The sequence below is a fragment of the Myxine glutinosa genome, chromosome 1, assembly GCF_964187855.1.
Source record: "Myxine glutinosa chromosome 1, kmMyxGlut1.1, whole genome shotgun sequence".
NCBI classification, from domain to species: Eukaryota; Metazoa; Chordata; class Myxini; order Myxiniformes; family Myxinidae; genus Myxine; species Myxine glutinosa.
The window spans coordinates 401,835,839-401,853,699 of NC_136261.1; the positions used below are offsets into that span (position 1 = coordinate 401,835,839).

The window sequence follows — 17,861 nt, forward strand, 5'->3', positions numbered from 1 at the left end:
CGGGGAGTGACACGCCCTCGGCTCGTTAGCTCCGCCTCGTGGAATCGGCACGTTGCTTCTCATTGGGTGCGTGCGGGGGGTTTACCAGGCTCCGCCCTTGACGAGGAGCTGACAAGGAGCCCCTTCGTGGTAACCCCGTGGAGCGCATGGTCTATGGCGCTAATCGAGCCGGTGTGAGGACGCATCCTCCCCCGCTCCGCCGCCATCTCCTCTGTTGTTGTTGTAATTGTTGGGGAAGAAGATGGAAGGAGGTATGGGAAAGGTCCTAAACTCACTACTGATGCCATATAATCACATTCTGGTGCAACGAAGAGTCATAATTAATGGAGACGAGGCCTTAACTGACATAGAATAAGAATAACTAGGAAGATGTCCGAAAGTTGTCTACGTGTGGTGCGGTGGACCTGGGCACGACATTTAATGGGGGAATAAGGGGAAGGTCGGCTCTACTGATTGTTATTTACATGCAATGGGACTAGGGAATGGGGGATCGGGGAAAGTTGGGGAGTATTGGAGAAAATAGGGGAATATTTACAAGCGGATATGGAGGCCAAATTCCATATTCGCAACATTGCACCCTTCTCTACCCTCGGGGCGTCCCGACCCGATAAATTTTTACCTACTTTAGTGTGGCACGCAATGTAGTTCCCTCTACTATTAACTCTACCCTGAGTGCGACAGTTTTACAGATATTCACAAATGAGTAAATATGTCCCCCTGCGACGTTGCACCCTTCTCCTCACAGAAACACACCCACAGGATAACCGAATCCGGAAAGAATTCTCAAACTAAACATACAGCCGGTAGGGAGCATTATTTACAAGACTACGCTGCTATTTACACTACGATCCAGGACCTGTTTTTGGAGGAACACATGCAGATGTTATGCATAGAGAGAGCGCGCTTGCCAACATCGATACACCAACCCACGAGTGCTCTGTGGCCGACGGCCTTTAATAACGTGCAGAGCACCCTTCCCGAGCATCAACAGCACCACCCCACCACCAATCGGTGCAGTCACCATTGTTCATTGGAATAAAAATAAATTCGACAACCCCTAACCCTGCAGGTGTCTCTTGCTCTTCTTGTGGTGCACTTGGTGGTGTTAACTATTAGTGGTTCACCTGTATGGCATAGGTGCCACGTTGATCCATAGGTCCATCCCCGGGTGGTGCTTGGCCGCAAACGAACTGCGGTCCATTGTGGGTGGCCACAAACATTGCGGTCCATATGGTGTATCGATCCCGGCAGCAAACAGCGAAAGTGCAGGCCCACAACTGCGCAGCCAGCACCTCTCTCTCCTCTCTCTCTACCCCAAAGCCAGATCCTCGGAGGTGGGAGACAAAAGAAGAAACAAGTGAGTAAGGTGGTAAGGGCGCAAAAGTGCACGCAATGTAAGGTGATGCACACTGGGGGCACATGGGAACCAGGTGAGACAGGTACGTTCCTATCGTACGCCCCCCCCCCCAACCAGGTAACCTACATGGCCCCTCCCTTACCCCTTACTGTATCCACACAACACAACACTACCCATAAACATCTACTTTACAAATCAACAAACATCCCTACTGTCTTCCCCGTTCCTCCCATAAACCAAATTCGTCTTCTCTCCCTCCTAACCAATCAAATTTGCCATTTTCAACTCTCCTCAAAATTTGCCATTTTCAACTCAACATCAAAATTTGCCATTACCAATTCATCATCAGTCCCTCCTAGGGAGGGAGAGATGGAATCACCCCAATGTCTCATCCACGTCGTGATGCGTCTCACAAATCCACAGCAATTTCATTTCCTGCAACAAAACAAAGAAAACACAGGTGTGGAGTCATCATCATCACCACAGGTAAGTGGCTGCGTATGGTGCGACAGGTTCATCAACCCTAACTATCTCCTAAATGACTTTAACAACTTTACACTACCCGGGGTCTTTCTCCGGCCAAACCATTGGCCTTCTTACACTATGGGTTCTAAAAACCAATTCCCATTGGCCAAACTGTGGTGCTCTTCAATTTGGGGTCTCACTCCCCCGATTCATCTCCCGGTGCCCTCGTACAATTTCTGGGCTGTGGCGTGTACCTCTCCCAGTGGGTCTACCCACCTGCACACCTCCACCACTGCAGTTGCCTCCGAGCTTACCTGCTCCTTACCCTAACCTATCTACCTGGGGAAGGCCCTCTGGCGCTCTCCCCACTCCGTGCCCTCTCTGGCACTGGGCTGCCCGATCCACACCCGGGATCCTCAGGCACCCACTCACAACTACCGGCTCCCAGAGCCCACCTGCGGCCTCACCTGGCCGACATCCTCACAGTGGTGGAGTGCCCAACCAACTACACACACTAACCGGCTACACGCCCAGCCATTTCCACAACACTAATGCACCCATTCACAACACCATTCTGCAACCGCACCACAAGTGCCAATATCCAACCACAATTTACCTGTACCCTCTACCTAACACTTACACTACCCGCCCCGGGTACTCGTGAAAGGGGTCTACTCTTCCCCCATCCACACCTTCGCACCATGCACACCACTCCGTACCACTTACTCCAACTCTCTCCACACACCTGTACCTGCACACCTGTGCTCTCACACCTGGTGCCACCTGCACCCTTCTCTCCCCAAGCGCATTCGCGCTGATCCACAACACTCATTACTCACACACTGCTCCACACACCTGTCCAGTTGCACACCTGTGCAATCACACCTGTCCAGTTGCACACCTGTGCAATCACACCTGTCCAGTTGCACACCTGTGCAATTACACCTGTTCAATCCTCACACACACGGCATCATCTCAGCTAACTACTCCCCTCTGAACTTGCGCTTCCCAGTCGTCCCTTTAAACTATTGCGCTCCCACGTCATTATAATCCACACTAATCTACCTGCGTCCCCACTACAGGTATCAGTCACTAACTAAACTTAACGTTACCTAATGTCAATCTCTTCTAGATCCCTATCATTATCCAAGCCCTCCCTGGCTCGGTTGTCATAGCCACCCCATAACTATTGCGCATTTGCCCCCCCTCAGGGGAAGGGTGGCAGGGATGCCATCCCACCACATCGGGGGTCTCTCACTACCAATTTTGCACATCAAATTTCAACAAATTAAAAATTTGCCAATCATCTGCCAATCACTGTACCATTACCAATCATCACTCTGCCAATCCTTTGCCAATCATCAAATTTTGTTTTTCTCTAATTTTGGGGCCAAAACACTAACCTCATCACCCAGTCGACTCACTAATACCTCTCGGTGCGCCAATCCTTGTCCAAAGCCCGGCTTCGTAAAGCCAAGCAATGGATGCTGGTTGTTTTGTGCCAGCGGCTGGATGCGTCCGGCACTCGGTGCAGGGACGGGGGCTTACCCGTGCCGAGATCCCACGCACCACCTCGGCGTGGAGCCATCCAATGCCCCGATCTCGACCTGCCGGCACGTCTCACCAAAAAGTGGTCGCCATGACGACCCTTTCTATCGGGCTGCCAGCTCCGCCTAGTGGAGCCTGGACGCGGCCGTTCAAAGCGAGGCCCGGCACGCACCGAGGGCCCGATTCGGCTATAAGTCGTTCTAAACTCTACCCCGTCTAACGTCGATGCTTCACCTGGACGCTTACACCCCGCAGCCCGTTCCTTGCTCACACATCCAGCCGTGCCCATGCTCCTCGTACCTTTCCTTACACACCCAGGTACACTCATTCCACTCACAGCCTTGGTCACACACCTGACCACCGAACACTTTGGCACACATTCGTCGCTCGCACACCTCACCAATACACCTCTTCGCGCCCCCTCCTCGGTCACCTCCTCTGTGACAATCACAGGTGTGCTCTCATTCGCACACCCAACCACGTGCCTCACCACCAACTCCAGCGTGCATTCCCACTCACGCTCTACCATCCCAGGTGTACATCCTTCCATCCCAGGTGTACATCCTCGCTCACCTGTCACAACCAGCTCACTCTCCTTGTCACTCTCACTACTCTCACCTCCACTCGTGACAACGCACTCACCCTTACTCTTGACAGCACACTCTTTCCCCATGCACCTGTCCGTCACACACCTTTCTCGCGCACCCTCTCCCGTCACACCCTCTGTAACACTCACCACAGGTGTGCATTCTTCCTTGCCTTTGACAGCGCACTCTTTCCCCATGCACCTGTCCGTCACACACCTTCCTCGCGCACACTCTCCCGTCACATCCTCTGTAACACTCACCACACCGCGCTTCCATGTGCCCCCTCGCACACGCGCTACGACCGACTCACTCTCGCCAGCACCCTCACTCCTTGGCACGCACTTTTTCCTCACACACCCCAGAGTCGGACTTTCTCGCACACCTCCTCTTTCGCACACCAGACCTGTCGCACACTTCACCAACGGCCTCTCACGAACACCCGGGTCTATCTCGACCCCCAAGCCTCTTAAATCACCTGGCGCATCATACGCACGACCATATTGGTCACCACTTACACCGGGTCCTCTTCCTCTTCGCTTCTCCTCCATCACCTGTGAATCCCTCATCCGGTTAATGAGCACATCATCACGATCCAAACACAGACTTTGGACCAATTCTTTTATCTCCTCTTTTATCTCTTTCTTATCCCCTCTCCGTCGCTTCTTAATTTCGCTCATCCCTTCTTCCACTTCTTCTAATTTGTGCTTCACCTCTTTTATTCCCCGGTACGTCTCCTCAAGCTCGTCCTCCAAGGCTACCTTGACCGTTTCCATGTGCGTCCTCACCTGCCGGTCCTTCGTCTCCATTACCTCTACCACCTCGTCCAACCTCGTTGTCAGTCCCTCACGTACCATCTGACATTCCCTCTTTGTCGCTATCAAGTCATCTTTTAGTTCTTTCTGTGTCGCCTTTAAACCTCCTAATACCGCAGTGTTCCTTTGAACCTGCTCCACTAACTCCGTCTGTCCCACCGTCAGCTGCTCCACCTCCTGCGTCAGGTCCTCTATGCCCCCTTGTAACTTTACAGTCCCCTTTCTCACCTCCTTTTCCATGTGCTCCTCACAGTGCCTCACCTCCTCGCGCACTCCTCCGACCTCCTCACTCACTCCTCTTCTGATCTGCTCTCCCATCACTTGCATCTCCTGCCCAGATGCCACCCTCATCTGCTCCATTTCCTCCCTGTGAGCATCCAGTTTGGTTTCTACCCCCATTCTGACCCCCTCTATCTGCTGCTCCATTTGTTTAACTTCCCTTTCCGCTTGGTCCCTCATGTCCCTCAATTTGCCTTCCATACTGTTTTCTAACCCCTCTAACCCATTTTTCACTCCCTCTATCTGATTCTCTTGAGCGGCCATTCTGTTTCTACCCCCGTTAACCCCTCCTGTATTTCCCCTAATCTATCGTCTAATTTCCCAAATTTCATGTCTAATCCCTTAAAATTATTGTCTAATCCCTTAAAATTATTGTCTAATCCCTTAAAATTATTGTCTAATTTCCCAATTTTCTTGTCTAACTCCTCAAAATTATTGTCTAACTTCTCACCGGTACCCCTCGCTTCGTCCCTCATTACCCCCAATTGCTCACTCCGAGCCCTCGCTTCGTCCCTCATTACCCCCATTTGGTTTTCCAATCGCTCACCCTGAGCATCCATCCGGTTCCCCAACCGCTCACCCAATCGCTTTCTATCAGCCCTCATTTGCTCACAATTCTGGGCCATAAGGGCCTTCATTTGTATCCAAAACGAGTTCAAATCCATCGGGGGCGCTGCCACGGTCGCTGGCGCGGTGATCAGCGAGGCGCCATTTTGCGCGCCCGCTTCTTCGTGCGTGACGGCGCTATTTTGCGAACCTGCCGCCCTCACTGCTTCGCTCTCCTCCTGTCCCTCATTTTGGTCCTGGATCGACCCTACCTCACTCTCTTTTACCGGACCCCAGCTGTCTTGATCCGCCATAGCGCGACTTTCAAAATTCGGTTTTTTTTTATATTTTCGTAAAACAAATTCAAATTTCGCCGTTATAATTTCGCGCGGGAAACGCGCTCCGAATCGATTCGGTCGAGCGCCGTACGCGCTCCGGCTCGATTTTCCCTCCCAAAATTTGGGCCTAACTAATTTAGTCCCGGGTTCGAATTCCACTCCTCGACACCAATTGTTACAGACGTGGCTTGGATGTTATTTACCGAGCGGTTTTATGGTATGACCACGTCTGCACAAGTTACCCGATTGTGCCCGAACGTTGACTAGTCGCGCGATGCTGGCTCAATAAGAAAAAGAAGACACCCGGCTGGATTACAATAACACAATACGACACCAGGGGTTCAGTTCTCAAGACCTCCGGAGGAGGTTATATTAAGGCGGAAGGTTAGATTACAACTACAAGAGGGACAGCATAGAAAGACAAGCACTTAGACACAATCTTATATTATTCCCAACAGACGACAGATAAACGGGACAAAGCTGACTCACACGGGGATTGATGGAAAGGACAGGCGGGTAGCGATGGCTCCAGGTGCACCTGGGCTCAAAGGTCAGAATCGACTCGGTCCGGTCCAGAGATGCGGGGAGGTCGCAGCGCTCGGATGGCGTCTTGTCTGCTCAAGCTGGGGGCGCATCTGACGTCACATCCGGCGCGGGGCCGCGTATATCCGGCGGGGAGTGACACGCCCTCGGCTCGTTAGCTCCGCCTCGTGGAATCGGCACGTTGCTTCTCATTGGGTGCGTGCGGGGGGTTTACCAGGCTCCGCCCTTGACGAGGAGCTGACAAGGAGCCCCTTCGTGGTAACCCCGTGGAGCGCATGGTCTATGGCGCTAATCGAGCCGGTGTGAGGACGCATCCTCCCCCGCTCCGCCGCCATCTCCTCTGTTGTTGTTGTAATTGTTGGGGAAGAAGATGGAAGGAGGTATGGGAAAGGTCCTAAACTCACTACTGATGCCATATAATCACATTCTGGTGCAACGAAGAGTCATAATTAATGGAGACGAGGCCTTAACTGACATAGAATAAGAATAACTAGGAAGATGTCCGAAAGTTGTCTACGTGTGGTGCGGTGGACCTGGGCACGACATTTAATGGGGGAATAAGGGGAAGGTCGGCTCTACTGATTGTTATTTACATGCAATGGGACTAGGGAATGGGGGATCGGGGAAAGTTGGGGAGTATTGGAGAAAATAGGGGAATATTTACAAGCGGATATGGAGGCCAAATTCCATATTCGCAACAATATTTTTTGTATACTGAATCGAGGCTCGTGAAAGAGCTAAAATGGATTCCATGAATATCCGAAGCAATGATGGATTCCATGACTTTGCTGATAATTGAGAGAAGGCTGATTGGTCTGTAGTTGCAAGGATCTGTTTTTGCACGTTTTTGTGTAAAGCGGTGATGTTGGCTGATTTCCAAGCTGATGGAAGATGACCTTGAGCAAAAGAGAGGGTGAAGAGAAGAGAGAGATGGAGTGAAAGAGCGGCAGAACAGGATTTTAGGACCCGTGGGCTGATGCCGTCAGGTCCAGTTGCAGAATCAGAGTCAAGGGTTGACAGAAACTTTTCCACCTTGTCAGGAGGAAAGGACACAGAGTCCAGGAGCAGCTGGGTACGACTCGGTGCGGTGGGTACAGAGAGAGATGGGTTTGGGACACAGGATTTAGAGGCAAACACAGAGTTGAGGCATTCAGCTTTTTCATGTGCGGAGTCAGCTGTGTCACCGTTTGAGGTAAGGGATGGGATGGAGGGGGAACAAACACCAGAAACAGATTTGACCAGACGCCACCAAGATCTGGAAGAGGGAGACAGATTTGAGAGTTCGGTCCTGAGAATGGAGAGATATTGTTTCCTGGCTCTCCTGAGGGTGGACACACACTTGTTTTGGGCTTTGTGAAAGGAAATTAGATTTCCTTCCGTTGGATTTGCTTTCCAGGAGGTGAAGGCAAGTTGCTTCTGGGCAACAGCCTCACCACAAGATTCTGTGTGCCATGGACGGGAGGAGGGGTATGGCAACTGAAGACGAGATGGGATAAATCTGTGCATGAGAGAGAGCAATTTACTTTGGAAGAATTCCCAGGATGAGTTGATGTCAGAGGCGGTAGAGATGGGAGACCAGTCCAGATGATTTATGGCTGCTTGAAGACCATGCCAATTGGCCTGAGTGAAATGCCAGACTCGTCGATGCTGAGGAGGCTCTCTGAGAATGCTCAGAGAGATGTTCACTTTAACAAGCACATGATCAGATGAGCCGATTGGAGCAGAAGAAGAGCAGCAGACATTTGCAGGGAAGTTAGTCATAACCAAGTCTAGAAGAGATGATGCTCCGTTGACTGAGATCCGGGTCGGGAAATTGACAGATTGTGTCAGTCCCAGTGAGTCGCAGAAGTCCTTTGCTGAGGAGCCATGGCTGGTGAGAGAGGTACCCACACCCAGCCAACTGGCATTGAGACAATTGAAATCACCACATATGAGGAAGAGAGAGTTGGGATGAGGAGATAGAAGTTGGTCCATATTATCAGACAGCGAGATGTAGATGGAGTCATCACTGTTTGGTGGACAGTACAACACACATTTGAACAAAAGGTGGGAGCGAAGAGGAAGCCGTAGCCAGAGGTATTCCTGGGGGTGAGTTGGAGAGAGGGCAGTGCAGGGCGAGTGAGGAAGAGAGTTTTTATAAAGATAGTAACCCCACCTCCAGGACGAGGCTCAGGTCTGTCATACTGGAGGAGGGAGTAACCTGGGAGAGATATTAAGGAATCAGAGACATCATGAAGGAGGAAAGTTTCTGTTAAGCAGATCAAGTTTGGTTTGTCAGAAGCAACCTCTATGGAGAGATCACTCAAGTTTGAGCGAAGGCCCTGGATGTTTGAGGTCCATACCGTTAATGAAGAGGAAGGGGGAGCATCGGATACAGAACAGGGGGGTGGGGGGGGGGTGGGTAGGGGTAGGGTAAGATGAGGAAGAGGTAGGGAGAGCTGTTGACAGTGTGTCAGAGATTTCAGAATAGCTAGGAGAAAGGGAAGGATGGGGCGGACAAAAGGTTTGATGGTGATTGGGTGAGGCACAGTGAGGTGTTATTTGAGGGGGGGGGGGGGCAGAGTGAGGCAGAAGGTTGGGGGAGATGGAGGTGAGAGTTGGAAGGGGGAAGAAGCGGGAAGGATGCTTTGAGGAGGAGGGGTGAGAGGGTGGGGAGATTTGAAGGGGAGGGGCGAGGAGGGAGTTTATGAGGGGAGGGGTTAGGGGGGAGTTTAGGAGGGAAGGGGCAAGGCAGGGGATTTGAAAGGGATGGGAGATGGGGGAAATTTGGAGGGGATGGGTGATGGGGAAGATTTGGAGGGGACGGGTGAGTTTGGATTCTAGAAAGTGTTGTACGATTAATGGGAAACTAACTTTTATTGCAAATGAGTTTCTTGTGACCTTCGAGTCAAAGATACGTTTAAGGACGCTGGAGGGGGGGGGGGGGGGGGGTGTTGGAGTGCCAGTGAGTTTAGGGAATGTAGGAAAGAGGAACTTTAAGAAATGGATTTTTTTTTTTTGGAATGAATAGATTTGGTAAGCAAGTCGAAGGCAACCTTTTAAAGAAGAAAAAGAAAAAGGTGTTATAATATACGACAGAATACATCACTTCAGGGGAAAGTTTAAACATTTTTAAATTGAACAGTGAAAACTATCTGGCGAAATGGGGGTGAAACACGTGGTCGAAGAACGAATGAACAACGAATAAGAATAAAAACAACAGTTGTTTGTATATTCTTCTGGATTCAAAGTTAACAGGAGCTTTTGTTCTTCCTCTGGTTCCAGTGAAGAACGAAAGATTCATTCTATCTTGTGGAGAAAACGAATTGGCAATCACTCAATTTTAGTACATTAGAGGGAAATGTAAGAACAATGTTGTGTAATTTCCTTAATTAATCAATGAAAATTAAATTGTATTTCAATACAAAATGGAGGTTCCATTTCTCTTCCCTCATGTTTGTTGTATTTAGATATTTGGTTAAAAGATTTTTTAAATCTTCATAAACATAAAAACAAGAGAATTTCACATCTTGTGATTTTTGTTCATCTTTAATCATTTCCACAGAAGAACCGGTGGAGCATCCAGAGGAGGTTGAGCTGGATCAGAATAACTTGAGAAATCTTTGTAAGTGAAGGGAAATGGGGAGGGTTTTTTTTTTGTTTTTTTTGTATGCAGAGTCGAGGCTCGTGAAAGAGCTAACATTTATCAAACAAACAAATCAAACAAACAAGCAAACAAAGTATATAAAAAGGGGAGCAAAGGGGGGAAAGATTCATTCCATCTTGTGGAGAAAACGAATTGGCGATCACTCAATTTTAGTACATTAGAGGGAAATGTAAGAACAATGTTGTGAAATTTCCTTAACTAGGACGTGCCCGTACGTGGGTGCCCGTACGTGCGTGCAAAAAAACATGCGTGCAAACAACAACAACAAAAAAAAACTTTGAAACCACGTGGCAGTAACGACCACAGAACCCCCCCCTCTATTTACATGAAATGGTTTGGTCCATTCGCAACGACCACAGAACCCCCCCCTCTATTTACATGAAATGGTTTGGTCCAAAGCGAACGGCTTGCGGAGTTTGGTAAAGAAATCGCCATAGCTCGGTAACTACTTCTCCGATTAATATGAAACCTTGAAAAGGCACATCCTCGGGTCCCCAGCAATATACCTGGCAAGTTTCAAGTATATCGGACCGGTAGTTGTCGAGAAACAGCGGTCACAGACAAACACACACACACACATACACACACACACACAGACACACACACACACAGAGATTACTGGAATTATAGATAGATGAATCAATGAAAATTAAAATGTATTTCAATACAAAATGGAGGTTCCATTTCTCTTCCCTCATGTTTGTTGTACTTAGATATTTGGTTAAAAGATTTTAAAAAATCTTTTTCTTCCCTCTACAGATTAGTTAAAATTCCATATTTCCTCCTTTTCATTCTTTCTTTTCTTCTATTTTATTTCCCTCTTAATATTTTCCTTCACTCTATTCCACTTCGTTATTTTCCAACTCAATTTTCCCTCTTGTCAAGTGTCACAAGACCTTAAGGTTGTTTAATTGAACGATGTCCAACCAGGAGGGGATAGTCCAAACTTGTGTTTACTGATTAAAGGCCTTTCTTAACCCCCACCCATCCCCTCTATCTCCCCCCCCACCCACCTCTCACTAACGATATAATCGGAACAAGATCTTTCTTGACAATTACTAGTTGGTTCGACAAACATAAGCAGGTATAAATTGCTCGTTCATCCTGATAATTTACAATCCTGAAGGACCTTGTAAGATATTTCCCGATCTCTCACATAAACATCTTACATCAACAAACATTGTGGAATCGTATATCTATAATAATAAAAAGCTGTGTGTGTGTTTGTGTGTTCGTCTCCTCTATATCTCCAAAACCATGAAACCTAGCAGTTCCAAACTTTGCATCCACACATCTTGACCTCAAAGGGATTGCATCAATGAAAAGTGGGTATTTAGGCTTACCTTGTGCGCTAACAGGCTTAGCTTTGGTCAGCCTACGTTCAGGTTGCTCAGCTTGGGGTCTTAATTACGCCATTTTGTCCACTCAACTCAAGTAGACCCCCTCCCCTTCTCTCTTCATATTGCCGTGAGGAAGTGACTTTGTGTTACTTGGCAACACCATGTACGTTTGCTCGTAAATAGATATTTCAAAGGGCCGTCATGGAGATGAAAGCGGATAGAACAACAAACAACAACATGCATTTTAAGGCCATTTTCCCTGCTAGAGTGGGGGTAAGCCTTGCGGTCCCCATTACAATCTTCTCCATTTTGCCCTATTTTCTGCATCTCTCCTTGTTTAACCCCCTTGCCCGCATTTATTCTTCCACCATCTTTAGCCAAGTCTTTCTCGGTCTTCCCCGTCCTCTACTTCCTTCTACATTCATTTCCATCACTCTTCTCAACCAGTCACTTTCATCCTTCCTCAACACATGACCAAACCATCTCAACCTGTTCCTCTTCACAGCATCAATCACAGGCTCTATTCCTATCATCTTTCGCAATTCATCATTTGTCTTCCTCTCTCTCAATGATACTCCACACAGCCACCGAACCATTCGCATTTCCACCCTTTCCAGCCTTCGTTGCTGCTCTCCGTTCATTACCATTGTCTCGCTCCCATAAATCATAACACTTCTCACACATGCAGTATGCACACCTTTCTCACACATGCACACCTTTCCCTTCAGTTTCAACGACACTCCCCCTCCTCATCAGCACGCCAATCAGTTCCCGAAACTTCTTCCATGCACATCTCACTCCAGCAACCGTTGCCGAGTCTGATCCACCTTCTCCATTCAGCATGTCTCCGAGGTAGCAAAATGTTTTCACACCTTCCAGCTTCATGCCGTCTCCAAGATCTAACTCAACATTTCCTCCATCTGCAGCTCCCTCTGTGCACACCTTTCATTTGAATGTAGCTACCACACTGGTTAATGACTCTCTGAGACCACTACATTTTTGATGAACACACTCAGCGCACATTGTACTTTGAATGGAGTTCACTCCAACACCCTTCCTGCACACAGCACATGACCACTTCCCAGTTCTGTCCACCTCACCACATGCTTTACCACTTGCCATCACCTTCGTCTTTCCGATATTCACCTTCAGACCTTTTGTCTCCATACATTCCTTCCACTTGTTCATCTTTTCCTTCAGTCCATCCATACTTTCTGCAATCAACACCAGATCATCTGCATGCAACAACCCCCACGGTAAACCCTCCTTTATGTTCTGAGCCAGCACCTCCATCACAGCTACAAATAGTGGTGGACTTAGTACCGACCCCTGATGCACTCCCACCTTCACCTCAAACTCACCACTGTTCCCATCCTTCGTCCTTACAGCTGTGCGCGCTCTTTTGTACATTGCCATCACTACTCTGATCAACCAGTTCTCCACTCCTAACTTCCTAATGCCCATGTCAATACTTCGTGTGGAACCCTATCGAATGCTTTCTCCAGATCAACAAACCCAAGAAACAAGTTCTTCCTCTTCTCCATGTACTTTTCCTGCAACTGCCTCACAATAAAGAGCGCGTCTGTCATTCCTCTTCTTGGCATAAATCCAAACTGCATTTCGTCGATCTTCACCTTCTTCTTTATCCTCCTCTCCAACACCCTTTCCAATACCTTCATTCCATGCTCCAATAAGTTTATCGCTCGGTACGAGCCACACTCCAGAGGGTCATCTTTCCCCTTGTATAGAGGGACGAGGGTACTCAGTTCCCAATCCACTGGAATGCGGCCTTCTTTCACCACCAGATTACAGATCTCTGTCATTCTCTTCACACCCCAACTTCCTGCTGCCTTCAACATATCTCCCACGACTCCCGTCGGCCCTCCCGCTTTTCTTCTCTTCACTGCTATTATCGCTTCCTCAACTTCCTTCTCAGTTATCTTCTCTGCCGGTCCAAAAACTGGGTTACTCTCCATGTTGCCATCCCATTCATTCTCTGTATTCAACAGCATTTCCATATATCTTTTCGATCTTCCTTTAATTCCGTCTGGGTCCACAACGATTTGTCCCACTTCATCCTTCAAGCAACTCACCCCCATCACATCACACCTCTCTTTCGCTATCTGCTTTGCAATCCTGAATACCGCTCTCTGACCCTCTTCCGAATCCAAGCGTTCTCCGAACATTTTCCTACATGCCTCCTGCGCCTTTGCTACCTCTTTCTTTGCAGCCTTCTTGGTTGCCTTATAACTTTCATGCTCTGCTTTTTCTGCTCCCGTACCCTTCGCCTTCTGCCACTCCTTGAACTTCTTCCTCTTATCGTCAATCCTCTTTCCAACTTCATCATCCCACCACCATGTTTCCGAGTGCCTCGGTGGTCCTTTTGTCCATCCACATACCTCACCAACGGCTCCCAACCGACTATCTTTCATTGACATCCAACCACTTTCAAGCTCAACCACATCATCCTCTACCCTACTCAGCCTCTCTTTTAATGCCTCCCTTACTGTCACCTCTTTCAACCTCCACACCTTCATTCTCGGTTGGTACTTCACCCGCCGAGCTCTCCTCGCACCTTTCACCCTTATGTCGCAGACAACCAAGTGGTGATGTGAAACAGCCTCCTCCCCCGGGATCACCTTTGTTTCCCGGAGGTGCCCCCTATTTCGCCTACGCACCATGAGGTAGTCAACGGTGTCGTCGACCCACCTGACGTGTATGTAACAAGCTTATTATCCTCTGTATGGAACTGAGTATTTCAAATCAACAAATCAGCTCCATCAGCAAACTCCAAAATCCTTTCACCTTCTCCATTTCTCACACCATATCCGTAACCCCCATTAACTCCCTCAAAACCGTCCATACTCCTTCCCACATGTCCATTTAGGTCTCCTCCTGCCACAACAACTTCCTCATCTTTCACGTTTTCCATCAGCTTCTCTATCGCACACCAGAACTTGTCCTTCTCTTCATCGCTCCGACCAACCTGCAGAGCATATCCCGAGATGACTTTCACCAAGAGCTTTCCAATCATCATTTTCATCATCATCAACCTATCACTCACTCTCATCACACTCACCACACTGTCTACAAACTCCTCAGAAAACAGGACACCAACACCATTCATGCCCTCCTGGCACCCTTGCCACACAAACTTGTATTTCTGTCCCTGCCTACCCTTCACCATTCTCACACCACTTCCCTTCCATCTCGTCTCTTGCACACAACATATATCCACTCTTCTTCTGACCAATACTTCCACCACTTCTCCTGATCTCCCTGTCATTGTCCCTTCATTCCATGTCCCAAACCTCAGAAACCGATCTCCACTTTGGGCTGTACCCTGCCCATATGTAGTTGTAATTGTCATGGTTCTCTTTTTGAGGCAATGTTTTTATGGCCGGATGCCCTTCCTGACACCAACCCTTTTAGTTGCCTCCTATGACACGCAGGGATACGGTGTACCTATTCTAAACCAGGGTACACACCGGGAGATGAAAGTGTATGTAAATAAATCATTTACGTTGTTGATCTGAAGTAAATAAATAACTAAATAAATAATGTACCTTGTTGATCATTGAGAAAATAAACAAAAACAATTGTTGTAAAAAAACATTTTTGTGCATAAATGTGATTCCCAAAGTTCATGGAAAAAGATTTATGTGTTTGTGTTTCTGTCCGTTTGTCTAACAATGCCCGCGACCCCGTGTCGTGTCCGCAGATGGGCGAACCCTGAGTCTGGACCCAAACTCTGCATATCGATGGATCAAGATTTCCCGGGGTCTCACGTCAGCGACTCTAACCGGGACCTACAAACAGTACCCAGAACATCCTGATCGGTTTGATTTGTATCCGCAAGTCGTTTCCTTTGAGAGTTTCTCCTCGGGTCGTCATTACTGGGAGGTCGATGTGAGTTCGAGTAGTTCGTGTGGAATCGGAATCTGTTTAAACTCCATGGGGAGGAAAGGGAGAGGTTGCGTGTTGGGAGGGAATCCCGAATCTTGGTGTTTAAATAAACATTATGACAAATGCTCCGCATATCACAACAAACAATGTACCACCCTGTCCGTGCCGAGGGAGCCTAAACTGTTTGGGTTCTTCTTGGATTGCGAGGCGGGAGAGTTGACGTGTTTCATTGACTCGCAGGTCCTGCACGTGTTCAGGGGGAACTTCATGGACCCCGTTAAACCCGCTATTGGGGTTTGTGTCAATTCCGTTCGTTTTGTACATTTAGTGAAATAAACTTTCATCACGAACTGATCCCGTTATTTTGGGTTCAAATCAATAAAATCATTTACTTGTTCATGACGATTTGATTACTGATTAATGTTTATATTATAATAAAGTTTATATAATTTAATAAGTTCATTGTTTATCTTATTTGATGTGAGATGAACTTGAACTCGAACTCTTCCCTCTCCTCAATACGGATTGTTCCTCTTCTTCAAATGAGTGATTGAATGAGATGTCTGAGTGAAGAAAGTTCTTCCAGGTAGATGAAACCCTTTGTGGTTACCTGGAATGGAGCACGAGCGTTAATAGTGAAGATGAGAGTGGGTTTGGATCTGATCACAGGTAGAATGTGGAACCATGGATGGTATTAACAGAATGTTCACCATGTATCGATAATCACGCCGTTGCAAACATGACCATGTGACCTTTTAGGTGTTACTATCTCTTTATCTCCAATTGAGTTACTTAGTTACTCAGTACTCATCGGTTCCACTTCGGGTTTTTCGATCGAGGTGGCGACTTTTGTTCTCTCCCGGCATCCAAAGTGAAGTTATTTTTCCATTCGTGTGTTTGTCAAATTTCCACTCGTTATTTTATCGTCTTTGCGTTATTGTTTGTTTCTAGTTCGTTTTGGTTTGAATTTCCTGTAACTCGTAATAAATTAATCGTTTGTTTGCCCCGCGTGTGCGGCCTTGTAGCCTGAGGCTTCCCCAATCGGTGTTTAACTTAAGTTCCTTCCTTCATTGTTTTTGCTAGGTTCTTAGATTTTTCCCTTCTCCCCCGAACTTCCCTGAACATCTAATCTTTGTCTGACGTTTGAACCACCCCTTCCCCCCCCCCCCCCCCGAAAAAAACAAACAAACAAACAAACAATTATTTTTTTTCCCCTTTCTCCATATGTGCTGTTGTCTCATCGTGTGCTGCTGTCCAGTGCGCTGTCTCACCCCGCCCCCATTATCTCCTTGCATTCCACCTTTTGCCCTGTTCACATGACTCGTGGTTGTCCCTCTTGGCTCTCTCCCCATTGGTATTTTTGTGAATATGACATTGTTCTTCACGGTTCTGTTAAAATGTTTAAACTTTCCCCTGCAGTGTTTTATTCAGTGGTATATTACAACACGCTGTTTTTCTTTGTATTTAAAAGGCTTTTTTCAATTTCCTCTCCAACTCATTCCACTTCAAAGAAAAATTCAATTTCTTATAATTCTTCCTCACTACATGCTCTAAATTCACATTCATTCCACCCCTCCTCCATCGTTCTTAATCGGATCGCTAACTTGAAAATCACAATAAACCCAATTTGTCATAAATGTTCATCTTTCATGAATCATCCACTTTCAAAACTCCCGTCCAACCCCTCCCCTTCAAATCTCTCCCCCCTACCATCCCTCTCCAATTCTACCCCTCCCCCTCCTCCTCAAAGCTGCCTCCTCCCCACTTTGTCTCCCTTCTATCTCATACCTCCACCTCCCCCAACCTTCTACTTTTCTCTGCCTCCACCTCAAACAACCCCTCACTGTGCCTCATCCCATCACCATCAAACCTTTCGTCCTCCTCATCCTACCCTTTCTTGTAACTCTTCTGTAATCTCTGACACGCTCTCAACTGCTCTTCCTACCTCCCCCTCTCATCCATCATCTGACCCTACCCTTCCCCTCCCCTGTCCTGCACCCGATGCTCCCCTCTCTCCTCATTAACGGTATGGACCTCAAACATCCGGGGCCTTCGCTCAAACCTGATTGATCTCTCCATTCAGGTTGCTTCTGACAATCCAGACTTGGTCTGCTGAACAGAAACTTTCCTCCTTCAAGATGTCTCTGATTCCTTAATATCTCTTCCTGGTTACTCCCTCCTCCGGTATGATAGACCTGAGCCTCGTCCTGATGGTGGTGTTGCTATCTTTATCAAAAACTCTCTTCCTCATTCTCCTTGCACTGCCCTCTCTCCACCCCACCCCCAGGAGTACCTCTGGCTACGGCTTCCTCTTCTCTCCCACCTTTTGTTCAAATGTGTTCTGTACAGTCCTACTGTGATGACTCCATTTACATTTTGCTGTCTGACAACATGGACCAACTTCTATCAACTCATCCCAACTCTCTCTTCCTCATATGTGGCAACTTCAACTGTCGTCATGCCAGCTGGCTGGGTGTGGGTTCCTCTCTCACCA

The 17,861-nt window shown here is 47.8% G+C and overlaps 1 protein-coding gene across 1 annotated transcript in view; it reads left to right on the top strand.

The window, feature by feature from the left end:
• Window positions 1-15,764, top strand: part of LOC137417321 (E3 ubiquitin/ISG15 ligase TRIM25-like) — a 60,833-nt gene extending 45,069 nt beyond the window's left edge. Inside the window, exons 7-8 of the mRNA XM_068103171.2 lie at window positions 10,020-10,079; window positions 15,183-15,764. Of these exons, the coding sequence (XP_067959272.2) occupies window positions 10,020-10,079; window positions 15,183-15,703 (581 nt within the window). The 3' untranslated portion in view covers window positions 15,704-15,764. The remainder of the gene's footprint in view (window positions 1-10,019; window positions 10,080-15,182) is intronic.
• The last annotated feature ends 2,097 nt before the right edge of the window (window positions 15,765-17,861 follow it).